This window comes from Macaca nemestrina, chromosome 10 (assembly GCF_043159975.1).
Source record: "Macaca nemestrina isolate mMacNem1 chromosome 10, mMacNem.hap1, whole genome shotgun sequence".
Lineage (NCBI taxonomy): Eukaryota > Metazoa > Chordata > Mammalia > Primates > Cercopithecidae > Macaca > Macaca nemestrina.
Window position 1 is genome coordinate 21,834,579 of NC_092134.1, and position 26,331 is coordinate 21,860,909.

Sequence of the window (26,331 nt, forward strand, 5' to 3'; positions counted from 1 at the left end):
ACAGAACAAGATCCCTGTACCCTGTACCTTGTCTGCAGCAAGCCTCTACCCAGTGTCAGCCACCCCCTTTAGCAAAGGGCAGTAGGGTCAGACCTGGTGGCTGGGAGACGACTACCACGTAGCTGGAGAGCCGGACGTCACAGGCAGCGCCACACTCGAGTGGAATGGGTGAGCGCTGGAAGTGGTGGAGCATGTCCACGACCGAGGGAAAGTGGAGGTGCTGCACACGGCACTGGCCCCGCTCGGTCAGCGACAGGCGCAGGTGCTGTGGGAGGAGAGGATGGTGGGCTCGGGCTGTCCCTCTAGGACCCTGAACTCCAGTGGAGAGGAGTGGCACGGTCCTGCCTGCCCCGCCCCATACCTTGGCTATCCCCTGAAAGTTGAAAGTGAGCACATATTCCCCACGCCGCGTCTCGCTCTGCCGCACCAGGAACACTCCATGAGCATCAGGGCCCTGCAGCTGAACCAGCTGAGCTGCTTTCACTCTGGAGATGGGGCCATGGAACCAGGGGTAGCAGGACAGGAAATGGTCTGTCTTCTGGCAGGCTGGGTCCAGCAGCCCCCCAGGAGAAGCACCTGTTAGATTAAGATGGGTGATGGTGGTCGCAGGGGGCTGCCTTATGTCCTGAGCTGAGTCTGGGTTCCAGCATACCCAGAATACAATGGCCTAGCCATTGGTTTACTCACCTTGGTTAAGAGAATCTGTGCTGCCCCTTGGGGAGCTGGATGTGCTGGGCTCTAGGGCTGAGGGAATATGCATCTCTGCTTCTGTGCTCTCCAGCCTGCTGGAGAAGAGGCTGAGGTTAAGAATCTGGGCAGGTCAGGGGGTGGTAGCAGCAAAGGTCGTGCCAGGGACGAGGGCCTGGGACCTCACCCTCGGCCTGTGCACTCCCGGAGCTCAGCCATCCATGAATTCAGCTGCTGCTCATCTCCCACCTCAAAGATGATGTCTGTCCGGTCCTTCACCTGGCAGGAAGGGAGGGAACAGGGTTGGGTCTGATGTATGTGTGTGTATTTGTACTGCCCCAGGGTGTGAAAAGCCTTGTCACTCACCTTCAGCACAAAGGTGTAGAGGTTGTCGGGCATCTCAAGGCGTGTGCACCGCCGGACCTCCTGGATGCTGGAGCAAGCTGCTTGTAGCTTGGGCCTTGAACTCTACGAGACCAAGATGGGGTACTCAAAGCTTGTTCCTGATGCTTTTTTTTCCAGCCAGGCCTGAGTTTGTCTATAGTCTCCCCAGGAGTCCCCCTTTTAGAGAGAGTATCCATGGTGTTGCTGTGCAGGCTCTGAGCCTGTAGTGAGGTCCAGGGTGCCTTACCCTAGCCTCCTGAACACCATTCACACTGAGGTCCTAAGCAGCGTGTGCTGGCAGAAGGCCAGCCCCTTGGACCTCGACCTGGGGACATTTCCACTCTGCCATGTGTCTGACATCCGTTTCTCTTCCCACTGGTGAGCAAAGAGCTCCCTGCCCAGCCAGGTGATGCCAGCTGCTGACCCTCTCATCACACCAAGCCCAAAAGGGGCAGAGCCTAGCATGGCTAGCCCAAGTTACAGCCACTGTAAAACCACAAAATCTTGGCCCTGGACCTTCCCAGGACACCCAGCACATAGGGCTGCAGGGTGGCTAGGAGTTGGCCACTGTTCCTTTGCTGGCAGGAACTCTGCTCCCAGGTCTTGACTGACCCTGCAGATGCTTCCTGTGCTGGGCACTCTGCAGCCAAGGAGCCAGCTGCTTCCGGTTGGGAATCTGCTCAGGAGGGGGTTTGCCCCTCCCCTTCCTCTTGTGATAAGACTGAAAAGATGACCAAAAGAAGAAAAGGGGAGAAAGAGATGAAGTGAGGAATGGACAGAAGTGGTCCCACTGGTCCCCTTCCATTCAGGTGTTCCTGGAAAATACTATAGCCCCTAACAAACCAGGAGCAGGGGGATGGAAAGCAGAGGCAGGCCCAAAGGATGTTCCAGCAACCGTGGCTTCAGGTAATCCAACCTCCACCCAAGCCCAAAAGGGCACACCTTGGACTGGAGCTGCTAGTGCTATTAACCCCCAAAAGCTTAACCTTGCTTTAGACACAGAGGTAGCAGGTACCTCTGTTGGAAGGATCATGACCCAGTAGCCTGGCCACCTCCTTTATCCCTCTTCCCCACCTGCAGGGGAGTCAATGAACAGTGAGGTAAGAGGGCATCCTGGCAGGAACAGGATGGCCACCTGGGCCCTCTCAGCAGGTCTCCTGGGAGCTCCCGGGCCTGCTCTGGTTGGCGGACACAACAGGCTGGAGGAGAGTAATGACTGCAGGAACGACCAACACTGGCCATAGCTTACTGCAGCCTCTCACTAGAAAGCTGCATGACTAGAACATTCCAACCTGAAGTGACCAGCACCAGCCAGGGCATTTTCACCTCCCACTCCCAGAGGTCCAGCAGCCAGGAAGGGGCAGGCAGAGTGAGGCCTTGCATGGCATCCACACGGGCACTGGACACTGTACAGGGAGTGGGGCCTCTGTGCTCTTGCCCATTTTCACAGCTAGCCAGCCCTGCGGAGCCTTCATTTCCTGTCTGCAAGATGGGTAAGGTGCGAGTGGCCACTTCCTTCTGCTACTTTTCCAGTTGGCCCTGCCTGGCCTCCACCCTCCCCACTGGCTGCAGGCCTTAAGGATCAATGGCAGGATATAGGCCAGGCCTGGAGGGGAACGGGCCTGGTCTCCCTTTCAGTTCCGCTCCAGGCCTAGTCCCCAGTATCAGTGCTGAGATTAACCAGCAGAGCTGCCGGTTTCACTCTGACTCTGGCCCCTGCAAGCCAGCTCCACCCCCAGCAGCTGAGGAACTGCTGAGCAGGCAGGCAGTGGTGAAAAGAGGATTCCCGTCCTCACCCATAGCCAGCCTGGCTGCCACCTGCCTGCTGGCTGAGCACAACCCAGGGGTTCTTCCCCGACTCCCCACAGCAGTCCGTGAGAGCCGCCCAGGCCTAGAGCCACAATCTCAACCCAAGCCTGCCAAGTATCAGAGCCCGGGTCTGCCACTGAGCTACCTGGCGGTATGGGTATCCTATGCCAGAGGCTCCAGCCAGGTTGCAACATGTGGGCACACGGGGGCAGGACAATCCCTGCTGCAGCCGAAACCTTAGCCTGCACAGCCCAGGCTCTGGACTCTGGCCACTGCAGGGAAGGACCACCAGATGCCCATCTGATTAAGCTATATGGGGGGATGGGTGATGGGGGAGCCAAGCTCAAGTCTGGGGGCTGTATCAGCAGCTGTGGGGGATTGAGGTTCCCTTCTCTCATGTGCCCGCTATTCCACCTCCCTCAAAAGTCAAGCCAGGCCAGCAACAGCTGCTCCCTGGACCCAGCTTAGGCCATACTGTGGTTGGGTGATCACAGTGGCCAAATCATTTCAGGTATTTGTGGTTTGAACAGAATGTCACCCACCACATCCTGCAGCATCTATTTCTAGGGAGCAAGTCTTCTCCATTTCCAGCATCCAAATACATGGCTTCTGTTTGTTACGGCCACTGTGGCTCCAGTGGAAATAATCCATTTATTTCTTTGTTCTGGCTGCTAGGAAGTCTCAAAGTCAAAGATGCAGGCCAGCTGACACTACTCCAACAGTAGGACTTGTATTTATTTCAACAGCTAACTTTATCCCAGATGTTACAGTTCTTTTACCCTCTAGAGTTTTTTGGTTTTTTTTTTTTTTTTTTTTTTTTTTGAGACAGAGTCTCAAGACTCTGTTGCCCAGGCTGGAATGCAGTGGCGTGATCTCGGCTCACTGCAACCTCCACCTCCTGAGTTCAAGCGATTCTCTTGCCTCAGCCTCCGGAGTAGCTGGGATTACAGGCGCCTGTCACCACACCCAGCTAATTTTTGTATTTTTAGTAGAGATGGGGTTTCACCATGTTGGTTGGCCAGGTTGGTCTCGAACTCCTGACATCAGGTGATCCGTCCGCCTTGGCCTCCCAAAGTGCTGGGATTTCAGGTGTGAGCCACCATGCCAGGCCCTGCCCTCTAAGTTTTAAGATTCAGCCCTGACCCTGCCACTTCCTATGCAACCCTGAACAAGGGGTTCGGCTCTCCATTCCTTAGTTGTCATCTGTTAAGTCAGAGCTCATTTTTTCACAAGGTGAGCTAACACAAGCGAAAGGCCTGACTCGCACAGCTGTTAACAGGCCGGTGAGTAAAGCCTGCTTGGGTCCCACTACAGTACTGACAGCATGACAGTCCCCTCCGAGTGGCCCAGCCACTGGGTACACACCCAGCTTCTCTCAGCCTTACAGAACTCATTGCTCCATTTTGTCACATGCTCCCTTACCATCCTGCAATAAATTCCACATAATATAACCAACCTGTTACCCTAACTAATCACAAGACAGGGACAACAAAGGAATGTCACTTAGCCAAAATAAAATGTGCTTCAGTGCGACTGCAGACAACACGACCAACTACTCGGCTGCTTCTGAGTTGTGAAAAGAAGGCCAAGAACATAAGGGAGCCAAAGGGTGGGGGAGCCAGGAAAGCCAGCCAGGTTCCAGATCCACCCAGGGCCTACATGGAAATGCAGTCCCAGGCTCCCTTCAGACGGCCCTGTGCAATGATCAGTCCCCCTGCAAAGGTCTCTGAGCCACAGTCCCCTCATCTGAGAAGTGGAGATGAAACACCAGCCTCATGAGGGCACGCAGCTCTCCCTGACTCCCGCCTACCTGAGGATCCCTCTTTCTCCCACCTGGCTGGCCAGCCCACCCGGAGGGAATGTGACGGGCTGGAGGCAACGGACCCTTCTTCTCTAGGCCTTACTCACTTGCCCTCATGCTGTCACCTGGAAACTGTCTTGCTACCTACTGCCCCTTCCTGTGTGCTGAGGGACAGGGGACCTGCCTTGGCACAAACATTTATAGGGCCAGGATGGTCCTCCTAGAGTCTTCCAAGGTACTGGGCCACACCTCCACCCTGCCAGGTCCTCACAACCACCTTGAGTGGGGTCTGTTACTGGTCTTTCCCTCAGGCATTCAGCAGAGTGACTGGCCAGGCCCTCATGGAGCTTCCACCCTAGCAAGGGCTGAGACAGGCAAATGGGGGCAGGGCAGGGTTGCACACACCAGTCAAAGGCCAGAGCCCTGGTGGCATGACCATACCTGCGTGGAGAACAAGGCTGATGGCACGGCCTCTGGTGAGATAGCAGGAAGAGGCACAGGTGAGGCTGCCACAGAAGCCACCATGGGGCTTCAGGGCTGTAGGAATCAGCTTGAGCTTTTTCTAAGGTCAGGAAGCTCATAACAGGAGCAGGCCTGCTGGCTGGCCCCCTCCTCCTGGGATGCTAGAGGGCAGGACACAGGACAGCATCTGACACATCCCAGCAGCAAGGGCCAGGCCCAGACCAGCGTTGGGGAGAGACCGCCTTCCCCCGGGAACCCCCAGGCCACACTAGCTCCCGGGTGGTCCTATCTCCCCCAGGGCCTTTGAGCCCACATTCATCTGTGTACAGCAGCAGTGGGACAGGCCTCAGTCAACCCTCCAGCACCAGCCACGCCTCTGCCACACCCATGCCCTCAAGGAGGCATCTGGCAGCCTGGGCCTAGCTCTGCCACTCACTACCTTTGAAACCTTGGGCAGGACATTAACTGGAGGTTCAGTTTGCTTTCAGTAATAGGGGGCCTGTAAGCAGGTCCTGTTGACCTTCTTACTGGAGGAGGAGGAGAAGAGGGTCTGAAAAGGCGCAGAGCGAATTCCAGATCCTGTCCTGGATGGCCGAATCCCTCACCCCAGCTCAGAACCTGAAGTGGATGCTGCCAGGATGGATGAATGAATGAATGAATGAGCATTATTATGGAAAATACTTAATCCAAGCTTACTGTCTGGTATCAAAAAGTTAACCTACTTGGGAAGCTGAGGCAGGAGAACCACTTGAACCTGGGAGACAGAGGTTGCAGTGAGCCGAGATCACGCCACTGTACTCTAGACTGGTCGACAGAGTGAGACCCTGTCTTAAAAAAAAACAAAAGATGCCTTGCCTCCTTCCAAAAATGATTTTAGTCAGGTTAGAGACACCCAGAAAGAGCCGGGAGGGAGACAGCTGCTATAAGACAAGACGAGTCCCTCTTGCCACAGACTTGTCTCTGAGCTTCCTGGCAGCCAATGCAAAGAAGGATTACTCCGAGAAAGGACAGTCATTTTTGGACAGAGAATGCTGCTGCTTAGCTCCATTAAAGACTCTGAGAAGTCCTGCAGCAGAGAAACCTATTGAACCCATACGTTACCCAAACTTTGACCTCTTTCATAGACCTTATTACCATCCCAAGGTAATAAGGGATTTAGGTGAGGAAGGTCCTCACCTTGCACACTCTCCCTAAACATGGTGCCTCTCAGCCATCCTCTGGGCAGCATCAAGACTGAGCCTAGTTGCTAAAAGCCACCCAGTATCCTGCCCAGAAATACGTCAGGGCTGCAGAACCACCATGCAGCAATTCCACCACCCTGAGGTTTGGGACAGTCAGTCCTGCGCTTGAGTCCCAACTCTGCCTTCTCTTCCATAGATAAGTGGCTTACCTCTCCTAGCCTCAGTCTCCAGTGTTTTTTTGTTTGTTTGTTTGTTTTTAAGAGATAGGGTCTTGCTCTGTGGCCCAGGCTGACTCACTGCAGCCTCAAACTCCTGGGGGCTCAGGTGAGCCTCCTGCCTTGGCCTCTTAGGTAGCTGGGATTACAGACACATGCCACCACACGTGGCTGATTATTTTTTTGGAGAGAGAGAGAGGATCTCGCTATGTTGTCCAGGCTGGTCTCAAACTCCTGGCTCAAGTGATCCTTCTGCCTCGGCCTCCCAAAGTGAGTCTCCATGCATATGTGTGTGTGTGTTTTGTTTTTGAGGCAGGGTCCCTCTCTGGTGTGTGTGTGTGTGTGTTTGTGTGTGTGTGTGTGTGTGTGTGTGTGATTTTTGAGGCAGGGTCCCTCTCTGTTGCCCAGGCTAGAGTATAGTGGCGCATACTGGCTCACTGCAGCCTTGATCTCCTGGGCTCAAGCAAGAGTCTGCATTTTCTAAGGTGGGATAATAATGCCACTAACCTCCCCTGAGAATATGAGCATAGTGTGTGCAAAAGAGTTCCCGGGGGGTATGGAAGGCTATCAGGGGGATGGTAGGGCAGGGAGGAGCACAGGGCCTTAGGAGCTCAGCCTTAGGAGAGACTTGGGAGCAAGAAGGCCCCTCCCTGCGCAGCCCTCCTGAGTTGTCACTGCCCTGCTCCCATGTACCAGAGGCTCAAGGCGGCCTCCCTCCTCCTTTTTCATCTTTGGGTCTTGGTCAGGCACAGAGTAAGGGGCAATAGTGTTTGCTGAATATTCTACAAAGTGGAGATGGTGGAGGAGAAGGCATTGGAGGTTAAGGGAATAGCAAGAGCCAACACCCGGAGCGCAGAAGGCACAGCCCCAGGCTAGAAGACAGCAGGGGCTTGACTGTGGCTGGAAATGACGCTCACAGATCCCACATCGCCCTTTAGTGAGCATCTGATGTGTGCCGGGCATTGGAACCTGGGTGACCCGCCAGCAGTTTCCAGATTGTGGAATTCACAGGCCGGCAACATTTCAAGTTTTCCAAGAGGAAGTCACAGAAATGAGTATCACACCATCAAGGAAAGGACACCACGAAACCAAGTAGGAAGGTCATGGTTCCAGAGCAAAGGACAATCCTGGGCATCATGGTCAGTGAGATTTACGAAGGAAAAGCCTCACAACCCTGCCCCAGGCCATCTCTGTGCGAGCAGTGTGTGTGAGCCTCACGTGGCCCTCCTGTGCCTTCACCCACTTCAGAGATGAGAAGGCTCAGAGACCTTCAAGGGGGAGTGAACACAGCACAGGATGCTTCTATGACCTGCTGGCACATGACATCTGGAAGGGAACCTGGAATCTGCATTTTAACATGGGTGGCTTCTGAGCTGGCTGGGGTCTGAAGGAGGTCAAGAGAACTGGGCAGGGAGGCCTCTGTCCCCCATTTTCCCCCAGATGACAGGGAGCCACAGAAGACTTGCAGGAGGGGAGGCAGGACCCATCTCTCAAAGGCAGAAAGTGGTGGATGCTGGGAGCCGAGCAGCCAGGATTCCAGTCCCAGACAACCACTGGGGGAAAAGGGTATTCACAAGGACTCCCAGTGAGGAGAGAGGAACCAGGCTAGAAAACAGTGTGACACCTGGGCCCCCTGGGAGTTGGACAGCATCAAAAACGCATCAGTCCCATCAGACTATGCCCAAGTCTGTCCAGAATTAGCTATTTCCACCTGCAGCACACCGTTCCAGCCTCCCCTCCTCTGCTCAAAACTCCCCTGCGGCTACAGGAGGCTGAAGCAGCAAGGTCAAGGCTGCCGTGAACTATGATGGTGCCACTGCACTCCAGCCTGGACAACAGAGCAAAATCCCATCTCAAAAAACTCCTGGCCAGGCGCAATGGCTCACGCTTGTAATCCCAACACTTTGGGAGGCCGAGGCGGGCAGATCACAAGGTCAGGAGTTCAAGACCAGCCTGGCCAATATGGTGAAACGCTGTCTCTATTAAAAATACAAAAATTAGGCCAGGTGCTGTGGCTCACGCCTGTAATCCCAGTACTTTGGAAGGCCGAGGCAGGCCGATCACCTGAGGTCAGGAGTTATACACCAGCCTGACCAACATGGAGAAACTCTGTGTCTACTAAAAATACAAAATTAGGTGTGGTGGCACATGCCTGTAATCCCAGCTGCTTGGGAGGCTGAGGCAGGAGAATCGCTTGAACCCAGGAGGCAGAGGTTGCGGTGAGCCGAGATCATGCCATTGCCCTCCAGCTTGGGCAACAAATGCGAAACTCCATCTCGAAGAAAAAAATATATATACAAAAATTAGTCGGGCATGGTGGCAGGTGCCTGTAGTCCCAGCTACTTGGGAGGCTGAGGCAGGAGAATCACTTGAACCCGGGAGGCAGAGGTTGCAGTGAGCCAAGATCGCACCACTGCACTGCACTGCAGCCTGGGCAACAGAGCAAGACTGTCTCAAAAAAGAAAAAAACAAACTCCCCTGTGGTCCCCATCTGAGAGATCCCCGTTACCTCCTCAGCCTCTTGGGCCTCCCTCCCTTGCTCTGATCCAGCCACACTGGCCTCCACTCTTCTTCAGTGTACCAAGGGTGCTCAGGGCCTGTGCATCTGCTGTGCCCTCAGAGAGGCAACTCCCCCCACAGCTTCACAAATATGACTGCTGCTCAAAGTGTCATCTCCTCAGGGAGGCCCTCACTGACCACAGTATCTAAATCCCCAGTCACAGAAGCCCCTTAACTTCCTTCCCTGTCTGTTGTCCTATGAGCTAGTCTTGCACATTCCTTGATGCAGGTCTCTACCGTGACTTGGCTTTGCTCACATGGTGTCCTTGGCCACAAGCCAGTGCCTGCTAGGTGGTGGGTGCTCAACATTAATCATAGGCCTTTTGCTGGCCAAGCATCCTTTGTGCTGGGTAATGGGGGGCATAGGGGATGATGGCCCCTACTGCCATCCCCCACTCCAGCCAGTGAAGACCATGAGTGATAGGGATGCTACAAGCCAGTGCTATCAGGGCTGGGGTGGGCCTCCCAGGACCCCTCCAGCTGGCCGGGGAAGAAGGCAGGCTGAAAGGCAGGTGCAGGTGTGTCAGCCCCCTGACCTCCCTGCAAGGGCACCATCAGGAGCCCCCATACTACAGACTCTGGGAGGCAAAATCACGCAGTACCCCAGCCACAGGGAAGAGCCAAGTGGAGCCAGGGCTCCAACCCTCATCTGCCCACCTCCAGCCCCAACACCCCCAACACCTGGTCTCCCTCCAGCCGCCTTCCCACCCACACCTTCTCCCGCCGCCCAGCCCCTGCATTTGTGATGCTCTGTCTGACCCAAACTGCATGTCCCAGCAGAGAAAACCTCCCCTCCTCCAGGGAGCCTTCCCTGGCCACTAAGTCATGGTTAGTGCAATTCCTGTGCCTCTCCCTCAGCACTGAGCTTATCGGACCGGCCATGGTTTCCTGATGACGCAGCTGCCTCCACCATCTGACTGCGAGAGTCCGTCTCAGGGTTGGAGTGGGCACCAAACCTTGCTCCCAGCTGAGGCCCAGCCCTGGGGCAGGCCCAGAGGAGGTACTTGGAGGGTTTGCCAGGTGGGTGGATGGATGAGCACTTGAGTAGGTACCTGGGACCCCCAAGCTCTCAAGTGCCTGGGAAGCAGAGGGAGGTATGGGGTGTGACGGGTGATCTCAGCCCCCTTTTCCCCAGCTCCTTGGGGGGCAAACTGAAGGCAGTGAGCCAGTTCCAGCGACTGAATCAGTGTGAGAACTATAGGCCACAGAGCGCTTCTCTGCTATGCCCCCAGCAGGACCCCAAGCCCGGCCCCTCCTTCATAGACCCTTCAAATGCTGGACCCCAATCAAATCACTTTGGCCCGCTGGGTTTCAGTTTCCTCACCTGTAAAATGGAGATGATAATGGAACCCAGTCCTTGGATGTGTGCAAGTGGAGCCTGCTTGCTGCCCTCAACATCCAGTGGGCCCAGTCCACAGGGCAGCGGCTTGTAGACCCCCACCTCCCTGTTCATTATGGGCCAGATCCCCCTTGGTCTGCACCCTGCTGCCTCAGGCCCCCTCTCCCCACAGGGGAGGAGGAAAGAGAAGGGAGAAGCTTCCAGAAAAGCCACATGGGTCAAGTCAGCTTTCCCCCTTTCCTGGCAAGAGCCCCTGGTACCAGAAACAGAAACCTCCCCTGCTTCCCAGACATCTGAGGGCTTTGGGGGTCCCAGGCCCCCACCCAAGTGCTCATCCATCCATCACTCAGCAAATCCTCCAAGCATCTCCTCTGGGCCCAACCCAACCCTGAGAGGAATTCTCCCAGTCAGATGGTGGAGGCAGACACAGACAAAGTGAGTGTGACACCCCCAAATACAGAAGCCCTGTTGAGAGTCAGATCCCCCCTCCAGGCAGGTGGCACCCCAGCTCACACTGAGTGAGTGTGGTGTGGGCAACAGGACACACACCAGCCTGCTTTTCGTGTGTGTGTGTGTGTGTGTGTGGCGGGAGGGGGACGGGGGGAGTGATTAGCCAGGGATGCTGGGACAGACAGGACTTGACCTGTCTAAAACCCCACCCAGAGTGAATTCCCCCTCAGTTCCCATCACGGTCTTTCTGCATAGAATCATAGGGACACAGACACAAAGACCCCTCTCAGAGAGACAGCGACCACCCCCCCCCACCCCAACACAGAATCATGATGGCAAGGACACAGAGCCCCTTTCAGAAGCTAGAGTGGCCTCCCTACAGCGACAGACACCCAGAGGAAGACCTTCATGCAGGGAAAGACAGCCCGCACCACACCTGCTTCCAGACCAGCCCAGAGTCCCCAGCAGCGACATGGTCCCCTCCTCAGATGTGAGTGCCGACTCCACCAGGTGGTCAAGGGTGGAGGGGCCAGTTACACATGGCCCCTGCAGCCTGCTGTGAGGATGGCGGGACACTTCCGCTCTTGGGTCTGCCATGGTGGGGCTATGCACAAGGCCTGGGAGCAGTGGCTTATGAGGGATGATGCCTGGAAAGCCCTACACTCCCCGCCCCGCAGTGGGCCCCTTTCCCATCGCTCATCCCAGTACATGGACAGGAAGTCCAGGCCCCATCCAGCCCACTTGGGAGGAATGTCCTGGGATGGGCCTTGCAGGAGGCAGGATGGAAGGAGGGGAGCCACACTCCCAGGGCCTTTTCCCTCCACACCTTCACTCAAGCTGTACCCTCCGCACAGGGCACCATTCTGGCCAAACCGCTGGGCTTTCAAGTGCCAAATAAGGACAAATAACTGTCAGGCACTGGGAGCTGCGCTACAGTGACAGCCAGCGGGCCAGCACACGGCACAGGGCATGCAGCGGCTTCCATCCACCCGCCCTGTCCCCAGCAGGCCTGAGCCACTTCTGAGGACAGGATGGCATTTCTGGGCAGCACTCAGCTCCATACACAGCAGAGCCACCAGACCCCACTCCAGGCCTGGTCCCAGTGCACCTCCCCAGCTGCATGCCAGCTGCCATCAGCCCATACCTTGCACGACCACATCCTGCTCCCAGCTGTCCCCGTAGGAATCCTTCCTGCCCCCACTGTGGCCAGTCTGGCTAAGCCCAGCACCCCTGCCCTTGGCCACACCTTTTTCAGGTGATGCCTTCTGCTCCTGGCCACCACAAGGCCATGGATGCCCCAAATTACGAGTGCCAGGCTGTGCTGGCCTCCAGACAGAAGGGAGAGCAAGCAGCTTCCTTGGCAGGGAGGGGGCGAACCCGGCTCCCTGCAGTGGGTGGGGGTTGTTCACGCCTGTAATGAGCACTTTGGGAGGTCAAGATGGGGAGATCACTTGAGGTCAGGAGTTCGAGACCAGCCTGGCCAACACAGTGAAACCCTGTCTCTACTAAAAACTCAAAAATTAGCCGGGCGTGGTGGCGCATGTGCAGTCCCAGCTACTTAGGAGGCTGAGGCACGGGAATCACCTGAACCTGGGCGGCGGAAGTTGCAGTGAGCCGAGATTGTGCTGCTGCACTCCAGCCTGGGCTACTTCAAGACGCCCTCTCAAAAACAAACAAAAACCACCAGTGAGGACCGCAGCCAGGCCCCGCATCTGTGATGATCACTGACAGTATCATGAGGCCCCAGGGCTGGGTCTGTTGTAGCACACACCAGCGGGGCCAGGTCCCCAAGCTTGAATGGGGCACTGATGGCCCAGCCCCCTGCCACAAAGCCAGGACCAGCTCGGGGAAGCCCCGGCCAAGCATATGCTCTGTGCCGGGTGTGGGTGGAAAAAGATGTGGTTAAGAAACAACAAAAAACCTCTGTCGCCCATCTCTGGTGGGGGGAGTGCACCAGAGGAGAGGGGACTCATCACAACCAAGATCCCCAAAGCCCCAGACGACGGTAGCGACTGCCTGCCTTCGAAGAACGATGATTCAGAAGAAGAGGTGAGAGCAAGGGCTTCTGGGGCGGAGGGGCTCCCAGCCAGCTGGCACAGCCAGGCCACGTCTTCCTCCAGCCACGGCACAGCACCAGGAATCCCATGTCCTTCTGAGCTCTACCTGGTATAGACTCTCATTACTATCATTTTAGCTCCTATTTACTGAGCGCTTACCATGTTTTTTTTTTTTTTTTTTTTTTTGAGGCGGAGTCTCGCTCTGTCGCCCAGGCTGGAGTGCAGTGGCGCGATCTCGGCTCACTGCAAGCTCCGCCTCCCGGGTTCCCGCCATTCTCCTGCCTCAGCCTCCCGAGTAGCTGGGACTACAGGTGCCGCCACCACGCCCGGCTAATTTTTTTGTATTTTTAGTGGAGACAGGGTTTCATTGTGTTAGCCAGGATGGTCTCGATCTCCTGACCTCGTGATCCACCCGTCTCGGCCTCCCAAAGTGCTGGGATTACAGGCTTGAGCTACCGTGCCCGGCCGAGCGCTTACCATGTTAACAGGCCTTGACACACAGCTTCTCACTGACATCACAAAACAACAGGAAATCACACCAGCCACACATAAAAGCCAGCTGGATTAAATAATTAAAAGTGAAAAAGGAAACCAAGACAGAACTAGAATAAAACCTAAGTAATTATTTATCTGATCCTGGGTGGGGAAAGGCCTTTTTAAGGTTTAAAAAAAAAAAAGAATAAAACCATAAAGGAAAAGATCACTGGATTTTACTGCCTGGAACTTGCAAACCCCCATAGGTCAAGAAACGCAGGAACAAAATTGAGAAGTCAAATTGGAAACCAGGGAAATGTTTGCAACACGGGACAGAGCTAATATCCATGCCACGTAGTGTTCACAAATCAAGAAAAAAGCAGGCAGTGCAGGAGACAAACATGCTGAGTAAATAGTCTGATGAATCACAAGAAATGTGTATGACCAAGGAACAGAAGAGAAACAGTCGAACTCCACGGGGACAGAAAGATCAATGGTTGCCAGGGGCTGCAGGCAGGGCATTTTGGGACTGACTGCTCCGAGTTTTTTTTCTAGGGTGATAGAAACGTTCTGGATTAGATAGTGGTGATCATTGCACAATTGTTTAAATATACTAAAAGCCAATGCATTGTACACTTTAAACAAGTGAATTTTATGGTATATGAATATCTCAACTTTTAACAAAGAGAAATGGTCATACTTAGGATAAGATAACCACTTTTCATCCAGAAGGTGGCAAAGGTTTTTAAAATAATACTCAGTGCTGGCACCACTGGTGACGAGAAGATATATGGGTATAACCTTTCTGGAAGCCTACTCGAAAATAATGTATCAAAAGAACAAGAAATGGCTATTAGGCAGATGAAAAGATGCTCAAAACCATTTTCCATTGGGGAGATGCAAATCAAAACCACACTGAGGCTAAACCCGGTAGCTCACACCTGTAATCCCAGCATTTTGGGAGGCTGAGGTGGGAGGATTGCGTGAGTCCAGGTGTTCGAGATCAGCCTGGGAAATATGGTGAAACCCCAGATCTTCAAAAAACAAAAGCAAAACAAAACAAAAAACCACATCAGCGTAGTGTAGTGAAAAACAAAAATGAGCTGAGTGTGGTGGTGTGTGCCTATAATCCTAGCTACTCAAGAGGCTGAGGTGGGAGGATCACTTGAGCCCAAGAGTTTGAGGCTGCAGTGAGCTGAGATAGTGCCGCTGCACTCCAGCCTGTGTGACAGAACAAGACCCCATTTAATAAAAAAACAAACAAAAAAACACCACACTGAGCTATTACTTCACACCCTTTAAGATGGCTAGGATGGCTATAATCAAGAAGACAGACAACAACAAATGTTGGCAAGGACGTGGAGAAATTGGAGTCCTCATGAAATGATGATGGGAATATAAAATGGTGCAGCTGCTTCAGAAAACAGGTTGGCAGTCATTTTTTTTTTTTTTTTTTTTTTTTTTTGAGACGGAGTCTGGCTCTGTCACCCAGGCTGGAGTGCAGTGGCGCGATCTCGGCTCACTGCAAGTTCCGCCTCCCGGGTTTACGCCATTCTCCTGCCTCAGCCTCCCGAGTAGCTGGGACTACAGGCGCCCGCCACCTCGCCCGGCTAGTTTTTTGTATTTTTTAGTAGAGACGGGGTTTCACCGTGTTAGCCAGGATGGTCTCGATCTCCTGACCTCGTGATCCGCCCGTCTCGGCCTCCCAAAGTGCTGGGATTACAGGCTTGAGCCACCGCGCCCGGCCGGCAATCATATTTTATATATAGTCATATTTATTGTATGTATATATATATATATACACACACACACACACACACACACATATATATATATATATATTTTTTTTTTTTTTTTTTTTTTTTTTTTGAGTCAGAGTCTCATTCCAGCCCAGGCTGGAGTGCAATGGCACAATCTTGGCTCGCTGCAGCCTCCGCCTCCTGGGTTCAAGTGATTATTCTGCCTCAGCCTCTAAGTAACTGGGATTAAAGGCATCCACCACCACGCCCCGCTAATTTTTGTATTTGTAGTAGAGACAGGGTTTCACCATGTTGGCCAGGCTGGTCTCGAACTCCTGACATCAAGTGATTCACCTACCTTAGCCTCCCAAAGTGCTGGGATTACCGGTGTGAGCCACCCCGCCCAGCCCAATGTAATTAAACAATAGAATTACTATATGCCCCAGCAATTCCACTCCCAAGAGAAATGAAAACACAGATCCATACAAAAACTTGTCCGCAAATGTTCATAGCAGCATTATTCATAACAGCCAGAAAGTGGAGATAACCTGATGTCTATCAGGTGATAAATAAGCAAAATGTGGCAAGTCCATACAATGGAGTATTTTTCAGCCATAAAAAGGAACAAAGTACATGCTATAACCTATAACCTCAGTGAACCTCGAAAACATGATGCTAAGTGAAGGAAGCCAGACACAAAAGGCTGCATAGTCTATGATTCCATGTATGTGAAATGTCCAGAATAGGCAAATCCCTGGAGACAGAAAGGAGATGACTGGTTGCCAGGGGCTGGGGAGGGAGGTACGGGGAGTGACTGTTCATGGGTACAAGGTTTCCTTTTTTGATGATGAAAATGTTCTAAAATTAGATTATGGTGAGGGTTGCACAACTCTATAAATATACTAAAAACCAATGAATTACATGCTTTACACAAGCGAATTTTATGGTTTGTAAATTATATCTCAATAAAGCTTTGAGAGCAAGAATGGATCAGAAGTGCTTATAAAAACCTTGACCCAGCACTCCCCTTCTAGGAACTGAGCAGAAGAAAATCACAGAAATGGGCACCAAGACTGACATAAGGTGTTCATCCCAGGGTCATCTATACCAGCAAAAAAGTTAGAAATGGGCTGGGCACAGTGGCTGTAATCCCAGCACTTTGGGAAGCTGAGGCAGGCAGGTCACCTGAGGTCAGGAGTTTGAGACCAGCCTGGCCAACATGGTGAAACCCCGCCTCTACTAAAAATACAAAAACTAGCCAGGTGTGGTGGCACACGCCTGTAATCCTGGCTACACAGGAGGCTGAGGCACAAGAATTGCTTGAACCTGGGAGGTGGGAAAAAAAAAAAAAGAATACAGAAAAATGTTCAGGACACATAGTGAAAAAAGCAGGTGACCAAATAGTATGAGGAATGCCAGGCCTGCAAAGGCTGAAGTTTTTGTCCACAAGCTCCTGCCTGCAAGGGGCTCCAGACAGAATTGTGCAAAAAGTAATCCCTTCCCAGCAATTGCTGAAGGAATTGTAATTTGGGGGTGGAGGCAAAGTTAAAGACAGAAGAGGCTGGGTGTGGTGGTGGCTCATGCCTGTAATCCCAGAACTTTGGGAGACCTAGGCGGAAGGACTGCTTGAGCCTAGGAGTTTAAGACCAGCCTAGGCCAACATAGTAAGACTCTGTCTCTACAAAAAAACTTAAAAATTAGCAGGGCATGGTGTCCTGCTAATGTCTATGCTAACAGCAGCATTAAACAGTCCCAGCTACTTGGGAGGCTAAGGTGGGAAGATCACTTGAGCCCAGGAGGTTGAGGATGCAGTGAGCCAAGATGGCGCCACTGCACTCCAGTCTGGGGGACAGAGCGAGACCCGGTCTCAAAAACAAAACAAAAATGACGATAATGACATCTATCAAATGGAAATGCTGGTTCTCTATGGGTAGTGAGATTGTGGGAGGTTTTTCTGGTACTGTTTTTTTTTTTTTTTTTCTTTAAATAGTTTCTGCCGTGAGCTTTATTAATTGAAAAAGCAAAATAAAAAACATTAGAACTCAGACATGGAGGTCCTCGGCAAGTTAGAGACAGTTTCCTAGATTACGTGGGGTACTCAGATGAAGACAGGGCAGGACCCCCTTCCAGGTGGTTCCCTAGAGAGAGGTTTCTATCTTCTCCTACAGTGGTGCCTCTGCGTGTAGAGCTGAGGTCGGGGTACGAGTCAGGCATGGGGTGGGGGGTCCCAGGCAGCAGCCACAGCGAGGGAGGTCCAGAGGCCAAGTGGCCCTTAATCGCCCCGATGTACACTGTCACCCAGTGGTTCCAGAGGCCAGTGGGCAGGGGCCACAGCCTTCTCCTCAACTCAGAGGGAAGATAGGAAAAAGGGGGTATGGGGCCCCAGAAAGGAAGCTGAGGTGGCCCCTCCTGCACTGGGGGAGGAAGCCCCCCCGCCGGGCCAGCACTCGAGACCTCTTCTAGCACATTCAGTTTCCTTTCCCATTCACAAAGAACTGGGTGGGGGATTTCCAGCAGCACCAGTGGGGCCAGCCAGGGGTTGCCGTGGGGAGCAGCCAGGCTGCTGCCCATCCTGGGGAGGGACCCTGGGGACCTACCTGTGGGATGTGGTGGCCTCCTTCCCCTTTTTCCACCCTTCAGGGTAGGAACACATCATGCCAGCTCCTCCCTGAGCCTGCATTTGGCTCAAAACAACCCACTAAGGCAAGTGCTGACATCCCATTTTCTGTAATGAGCCACAGAGGCTCAGAGAGGCCAAGTTCTCGGCCCAGAGCCACACAGCAAGGATACAAGAGCCAAGATCTGAACCTGACCCTGTCCATTTGCCCTTCTCCAGCGTCTACCTTTCGCCCCTAGACCCTGACCCTGAACCTCCAAGCCCACAGCCCTGACTCCACAATGGTCTCATCTCAACACCAGCCCCACAAACAAAAAAAAAACAAAAAACACCACACCAACTTCCAAGAAGCCAGTAAGAGCAGCCAGGCCTGGTGAGCAGGACGGGGTGGGGACGGACCATAATAACTTAATTACCCACCCCCCGCCCGCCCTGTTGGATTCAGGGCACTTTCTAGGCTGTGGATTCGCAGAATTTGAGCTGAAAGGAAGCACCCGATACCATCTACCCCCGTGGTTTCAGCGCGGTCGGGGGGTTCTTCTAAGCGGCAAAGCACTTTTTCAAAAACGATTTTGCATGGAACCCCAATAAGGGGGCAGATGGGGTGGCAATGTGTGTGGCTGGGGCCGCGGGAGCCCTGCCCAACCCCCTCCTCCTTCCCCACCACTCCCAGAAGGCCACTGCCCCAAGCACCTGCTTCATAGCTCAGAGAGGACTGACTGGGACCTACCCCGGTCACATGGCAGCCCACGACACAGTGAGGATGGGACCTCCATTCCTACCCCAGGAGCCTCTGTCCCTGGTCCCCCAGGAAAGGTGGGCCCGGGAAAAAATCGGCTTCTTAAGCTTGTGTGCCCGCCAGGACCTGAGCTCTGCCTGACTGCCAAGACGAGGGCTCAGTCTGCCCTGCCTGCTGGGATATGGGCTCAGTCTGCCCCTGGCCTTGGCAGATCCACCAGGGACTCTCATTTCCTGCCTTGGCCACCTCCCAGTTCTGGGGCCTCAGGCAACCTTCTGTACCTCTCTCTGCCTAGTTTTCTTGGCTGTTAGATGGCTTCATCACTGTCCCCACCTCCAGAGTTTGTGGTAAGGATTCCATGGGATGTGGCGGGCACAGTGCCTGTCACATGGAAACCAATTAATAAAAACTGGCTGGGCGCAATATCTCCCGCCTGTAATCCTAGCATTTTGGGAGGCCAAGGCAGATGGATAGCTTGAGGCCAGGAGTTCAAGACCAGCCTGGCCAACATGGCGAAACTGCATCTCTACTAATAATACAAAAAAATTAGCTGAGTGTGTTGGCGGGCGCCTGTAATCCCAGCTACTCGGGAGGCTGAGGCAGGAGAATTGCTTGAACCCTGGAGGCAACAGTTGCAGTGAGCCGAGATCACACCACTGTGCTCTAACCTGGGTGCTCTGTCTCTAAATAAATTAATAAATAAAAATGACAACGCCAGTGATGCCCGCAGCAGCGAAGCCTTGCTGGGCACTGGCTGTGTTGGGCACAGCTCTAGGTGCTTCCCAGACAGCACTCAGTTGATCCTGGGGTGGGAGCCATCATTCAGCTATTTTTGCTTGAGGAAACTGAGGCACAGGGAGGGCAAAGTGCCTTCCTTCCCCTGGGTCACAAGGTTCAGAAAGGCAGGGGCAGGCCAGGCCCGCGCCTGTCGGAGCCCGAGGCAGCGCCCCTCCTGCGGCTGCTTCCTGCCACCGGCCCTCCTCCTCCTCTTCCTCCTCCTCCTCCTCCTTGCACTCCTGCCCTGAGAGGAAACCGCCAGGCCTCCGGCGGACGTCCCTTTCTTTCTGCTTCCTCTTTCCCACACCCGGAGGCATGGGGGTGGCTCCTTGCATCCCCCGCCCAGGCTCTGGGCCCAGAGCTTGACTCCTGTGGCCTCCCCAGGCCTCAGTTTCCTCCTCTTTAAAGGAGGTGTAAGGGCGGTGCTGCTTGGAAGACTCACGGCAAGGACGGATGGGCACAGCCCTCCTGTGCCCAGGCGGGGTCACGGCCCACCCAGAGGGAGCTGCCCACCTGAGCCTCTGCCTCCCCTGCAGACCCAGGCGCGCCCAGGAACTGAGGACCCTAAGAGCTGGGTCACTCATCGGAGACCCGGGCTCCTGTGCTATCTCTGGGGGGACTTTGTGCTCCCAAAATCAAGGTCAGAGTGGCCTTGTTCCAGGGCTTCTGGGTGCCCCAAATGTCTCCTGCCAGGAAGGTGGGCCCGAGGCTGCCCCTCACCTGCCCAGTCGGTGATTACCGTAGCCTGCCCCCCATGACATTTCCCATTTTACAGACTTCCCATTTTACAGAACACTGAGGCCCAGCAAGGCCAAGTCACTCACCCGGGACACCTGGCTCGAAAGGGGATGAGTGAGGATGGCTCTGAAGCACATTTGCCCCTGAGTCGCAGCCACTCCCACCCAGACCACTGCCTCCTGGGCACTCAGGCCTGTGATGCAGCGGGGGGCTCAGGGCTGAGGGCTAAATCCCCCTGAGGCATCCCCCAGCCCCTCTTCTACCCCTTCTTCAAGCTGGGCATCAGAGGCCATGGATGGGATGTGCCAGGCAGAGTCCTCCATGCCAGGTGAGGGGCACTGGCCAGCCCCCTCCAGGCCTCAGTGTCTGCATCTGTAAAACGGCAGCATTGGATAAAATGGCCACAGGAGCTTTTCCTAGTCCCAGAGCCCGAAACAGGTGCCCCCACCCATGCAGGGCCCTAGTTAACAGCACCATCAATAATACTGACAGTAAGTCCTTCTAAAGACTCACTGTTCACAGGGGCAGCCAACTGCCCAGGTTCCAAGCCCCTCTCGGCCACAGGGGCCGTGAGACCTTGGGAAAGCCACCTTTTTCCACTAAGCTCTCTCAGACCTAGTCTCCCCATCTGTGAAATGGGCCTAATGGTGCAGCTATCCTCACAGGGCTGCTGTGAAGATAAAAGGAAGCCAGGTCAGTAAAGTGCCTGGTGTATAAAGAAAGCCCAATAAATGGTGGCTTAAAGGGCATCAACAGCTAGAATTCCATCATGTCCTCCACTGTACAGATGAGGGAAACTGAGGCTCAACCTCCAGAACCACCAGGGCTGGCAGGACTTCGAGATCATCTCAGCCAACCCATGCCTGGGCATATATGGAAACTGAGGCCCAGCAGGGTGGGTATGCTCCATTTGAAATGGGAGCCCCATCTCCCCAGGAAGGTCTGGGGCCCAAGGCCAGCTACTCCAGTCCAGCAGCTGCTTCTGGAATCTTTCCCTCAGGGTCCCTGCTGTCACCTCCCCGTCAGGCTCTCCCGCTGAACCAGCAGCAGCACAGGCCAGGCTGGGACCCCCTCCAATGCCGGCCTGGCACCGCCAGATCCTCTGAATTTTTTTTTTTTTTTTTCTGAGACGAAGTCTTGCTCTGTCACCCACGCTAGAGTGCAGTGGTGCAATCTCAGCTCACTGCAACCTCCGCCTCCTGGGCTCAAGCGATTCTCCTGCCTCAGCCCCCTGAGTAGCTGGGATTACAGGCATGCGCACCGCACCCAGCCAATTTTGTATTTTTAGTAGAGACTGGGTTTCACCATGTTGGCCAGGCTGGTCTTGAACTCCTGACTTCAAGTGATCCATCTGCCTTGGCCTCCCAAAATTCTGGGATTACAGGCATGAGCCACCGCGCCCAGCTGATCCCCTGATTTCATAAGAGAAACCAGAAGTCTGGATTCTGTGAAATCTCTCCACTTTAGGTTATAAATGTGGCAACCAGTACAATTTCCTTTTCTGGTAACTGCCAGGTGAGATGCGCACTTCAGGTCCAGCCCAGCCTGGAGCTGGCGTTATACACTCTCTTGTTTGAACTAGTTCAGCAGGTGGCCAGGGACTTGGGGTTAGAGGGCCCTTGGGATCAAAGGTTCCCATCTCAGGGTTCAGATCCCCTTCACTTCACAAACCCAAGCAAGTAAGTTTCTGTGTTTCTCCCAGTGCCTCAATTTCCTCATCTGTCAAATGGGTCAGTGAACTCCAGCTCATGGGAAGGTCAAAGAATTTAGGGCAACGCCCGGCACGCAGAGGCACATATTCAGGGCCATGAATGTTGGGGCTCAGAAAGCACCCCAAAGAAAGGTGCTGTGGCGTGCTAAGTACTTGAACTAAAGAAGACTAGAAGGGCTCAGAAGGGGCCCTCAGAAGCAAAGTCTCTCTGACCTTCTTCTGCCCTCCTGTCTCTCTCACCCTCCCTTCTCCCCTGAAGCGAGTTATAGAAAGTAGGCGGCTGGGCGCAGTGGCTCACGCCTGTAATCCCAACACTGGGAGGCCGAGGCAGAAGGATCACTTGAGGCCAGGAGTTCGAGGCCAGCCTGGGCAACATAGGAAATCCCCATCTCTCTTACAAAAAAAGGAAAGGAAAGGAAAGGAAAGGGGAAAGGAAAGGAAAAAGCAAAGGAAAGGAAAAACGGTACCAGAATTCTTCCTCAAGGTAGGTCATAGAATCTAGAACCCCTCTCCCTGAAAGCCAGAAATAAAACCTGGAACTACAACTCTAAACTTCCCCTACCTTCCTGGGTAGGAGCCATCCACGAAGAAATTCTCCAACCTACCTTGTCTGAGGGAGGCAGGCTGTAAGTTCCAGAGAGGTCCTGCCCTGTACCGGGAGGAAGAAACGCCATGCAGAGGCCAAGAGGACTGGGAGCAGGTAGGCCTTGCTGGGATCCCGCCTCTGTCTAGCTCAGTAGATCACACCCTTTTGTCCCAATCCCATTTTTATGCAGCTATCCCTGCTCCATCAAACCTAAACACCAGACAGACCATTTCCTGGGGTCTTTCGGTCTTCATTCCTGGAGGCTCCGTGTCACATAAAACTCTGATTCAATAACTTTGTGATGCTTTTCTCTTGCTGACCTGTCTTGTTGCAAGAGTGTTGGCCATGATCCCGATGATGGCTGATGAAAGGCATGTCACCTTGCCCCCACGTAAACACACTCCTCCCCTGTCCTCGCCCTGCCTCGGGCTCAGCAGTGCCCAGGGGAGGGAGGTCTTCATAAGAAATCATGCCATACTCTCCCATCGCTGGCCTGAGCTGGGAGACCACGGGTAGCCTGGAGGGTCCCTCTCACCCACTCCCACCCCCAGGCGGCCCAGGCAAGTGTCTCAGGCCCTCTAAGCCTAAATCCTCCAATTGTTCCCATTGCCCTTAGTGTAAAATCTAAAGTCCCCACGGTGGCCCACAAGGGCCCCCATAGTCCAGCTCCACCACCTTTGCAGTCTCACCCCTCTTGCTCCCTCCAACCCTAGGATGCCTATTACCAACCCCAGGGAAGGCAGCCCCCTCCCACCTCCCAAGGGCCCACGCTGCCCTCCTGCAGTGGCCACTGAGACCAGAGAAAGCTGGGACTTCTCTCCCCTTCTCCTGACCTTAGAAAATACAGACATCTCCTCCACCGCACCCCCACCCCCAGCAGGCTGTGGCCTTTCCCTTGCACACCCCTGGTCACAGAACGCTCTCTTCCAGAGCAGCCCTCACAGTGCCCCTGGAGGTGCTGTACCGTCACCCTGCTCCACAGGCCCGGGGTCACACAGCAGGTCGGGGGCGGAGCTGCGGCCCAACTGCAGGTGAGGCTCACCTGTGGGCTGGGCCCACCTGGCCTCAGACTTCTGGGCAGCTGCCTTCTCTTGGCTCTCCCCCTCCAAAGCCTCTTACAGCCCTGGGCAGCAGGGCCTCCTCCAGGCTGGCACTGGGATTACATCTGCTCCCTCTCCTGCGGGGCACCCTTTAAGTGACAGACTGCAGGTGCGGATCCAAAGCTTAAGCCCTTCGCCATCATGCGCTGGTTGTCAGAACTTTCTTATCCTTTTGTTTAAAACTGTTCTCAGAGCCAACCCCTGGGTCAGAGGTCAGGGGTCACAGTTGACCACCTGGCAGGCATATGCAAAATTTGTGGTCTGAGCACCCTCAGCCCATCACCTGGACACAGATTCACTGAGGGGACGCTCTGGAACCGCCCGGACTATTCCACCTGATGCTCAGAGGGGCTAGGAGAAGCCTCTCCAGGGCTGCTTGCTTTGCAGGCAACACCCCAGGCCCCGCAGCAACCGCCAAGCCTGTGACAGAGCCCCAGCCAGCAGCCAGGGCTAAGGCAAAGCCCTCTGGGACCTCCCTGGTTCCCTGGATTGGGACAAGCCCTGGGGAATCTGATGGGGCCCTACCATCAGGGCTCCCAGAGAACAGGAGTCTTGGGGATGCCTTCCCCTGAGGGCCCAGCCAGCACTGGAAATAAACCCAGGCTCTCTGCCCGAAGTCAAAACCATAACAAACCACAACAACCATGGCAACAACAACGCAGCACTCATGGAGTGCTCCCAGCGCCAGGCCCGCGGCACATGTGCTCTCCCCGCCAAGATATACACAGCCCTATGGAGTAGGCTATGAGTACCCTCCAATGTATACAGGGGGAAACTGAGTCTCAGAAAGGTGATGGCACTTGCCCCAGAGCTGAGAAAGCAGCTCATTCATTATTCAAACCCAGGACCAGCTGGCTCCCGACACCTGGTCTTCCAAGATTATTTTTATTTTTTATATATTTACTTACTTTTTTGAGACGGAGTTTCGCTCTCGTCACCCAGGCTAGAGTGCAGTGGTGTGATCTCGGCTCACTGCAACTTCTGCCTCCTGGGTTCAAGTGATTCTCCTGCCTCAGCCTCCCAAGTAGTTGGGATTACAGGCATACACTACCACCCCTGGCTAATTTTGTATTTTCTTTTGTATTTTTTTTTTTTGTATTTTGTATTTTTTTTTTTTTTGAGACGGAGTCTCGCTCTGTCGCCCAGGCTGGAGTGCAGTGGCCGCATCTCAGCTCACTGCAAGCTCCGCCTCCCGGGTCTATGCCATTCTCCTGCCTCAGCCTCCTGAGTAGCTGGGACTACAGGCGCCCACCACCTCACCCGGCTAGTTTTTTGTATTTTTTAGTAGAGATGGGGTTTCACCGTATTTAGCCAGGCTGGTCTCGATCTCCTGACCTTGTGATCCGCCCGTCTCGGCCTCCCAAAGTGCTGGGATTACAGGCTTGAGCCACCGCGCCCGGCCTTAATTTTGTATTTTCAGTAGAGACGGGGTTTCACCATGTTGGTCAGGCTGGTCTCGAACTCCTGACCTCAGGTGATCCACCTGCCTCAGCCTCCCAAAGTGCTGGGATTACAGGCATGAGCCACACACTTGGCCACCAAGATAATTTTTAGTAGAGATGGGGTTTCACCATGTTGGCCAGGTGGGTCTCAAACTCCCAATCTCAGGTAATCTGCCTCAGTCTCCCTAAATGCTGGGATTACTGGCATGAGCCACCACGCCCAGCCACAGAAGTTGTTTTTCAAAGTTAAGAACTCCGGCCGGGCGCGGTGGCTCACGCCTGTAATCCCAGCATTTTGGGAGGCCGAGGCGGGCGGATCACGAGGTCAGGAGATTGAAACCACCCTGGCTAACACGGTGAAACTCCATCTCTACTAAAAATACAAAAAATTAGCCGGGCGTGGTGGCAGGTGCCTGTAGTCCCAGCAACCCAAGAGGCTGAGGCAGGAGAATAGCGTGAATCCGGGAGGCAGAGCTGGCAGTGTACCAAGACCGCACCCACTGCACTCCAGCCTGGGCAACAGAGCGAGACTCTGTCTCCAAAAAAAAAAAGAACCCCACAGTGTTGCACAGATAAGATCATGTATTGAGACCGTTATTTGTCTTTCATGGTGTCACAGCCTCAAGATTTTTAACAAATGATGAGAAAACCGTTTTTATCTGTGCTTGCGTTTTCCCAACAGCTTCTGATTGTGCTTGGAATAAAACACTAAGTCCTTCCGTTCCCAGTGTCCTCCACCCACATGTACTTCCCTGCTCCCCATCTCCCTCTCTGTGCTTCCACCACACTGGCCTCTTCATATTGTCCTTTCTTCAAAACATGCTAAATACATTCTATGAAAAGTGTCCTCCTGGCCAGGCGTGGTGTTCTCGCACCTGTAATTCCAGCACTTTGGGAGGCCAAGGTGGACAGATCACCTGAGGTCAGGAGTTCAAGACCAGCCTGGCCAACATGGCAAAAACCCATCTCTACTAAAAATATAAAAAATTAGCCAGGCATGGTAGCATGCGCCTGTAATTCCAGCTACTCAGGAGGCTGAAGCAGAAGAATCACTTGAACCCAGGAGGCAGAGGTTGCAGTGAGCTGAGATCACACCACTGCACTCCAGCCTGGGCAACAAAGTGAGACTCCGTCTCAAACAAAACAAAACAAAACAAAACAAAAAAAACTGCTTTCTGGAAAAGCCAGCCCATAAAGGTAGGAAATGACGTTTAAAACGCAAAGAAATTGTCCAAAATATATAACGACTTTTACAAATCAATTTTAAAAAGGCTAGACAGACAATGAAAACATGTACTTCACAAACGACCAAATTCCAATGGCCAATAAACATATGAAAAGGTGCTTAACCTCTGTGAGTCATCAGGGAAATGCAAAGTAAAGCCACCTTGGGATCCGGGAAAACACCCACCAGTGACTCAACACCAAGCGCCTGGCCAACACCGTGAAACCCCATCTCTACTA

The 26,331-nt window shown here is 53.8% G+C and overlaps 1 protein-coding gene across 5 annotated transcripts in view; it reads right to left on the reverse strand.

Annotated features, from left to right (window-relative positions):
- The window catches only part of LOC105493404 (SH2B adaptor protein 3), a 46,618-nt gene that overhangs the window by 3,674 nt on the left and 16,613 nt on the right, over positions 1–26,331 (reverse strand). For 2 of the 5 annotated variants that reach the window (XM_011761011.3, XM_024796467.2), the window contains 5 exons: positions 1,054–1,155; positions 875–966; positions 688–782; positions 362–576; positions 94–265 (listed from right to left, as the gene is read on the reverse strand). In XM_011761011.3, the coding sequence (XP_011759313.2) occupies positions 94–265; positions 362–576; positions 688–782; positions 875–966; positions 1,054–1,155 (676 nt within the window). Of the gene's footprint in view, positions 1–93; positions 266–361; positions 577–687; positions 786–874; positions 967–1,053; positions 1,156–12,907; positions 13,122–26,331 lie in introns of those variants that run through there. The other 3 variants (XM_011761010.3, XM_024796466.2, XM_011761012.3) reach the window with 2 other exon arrangements.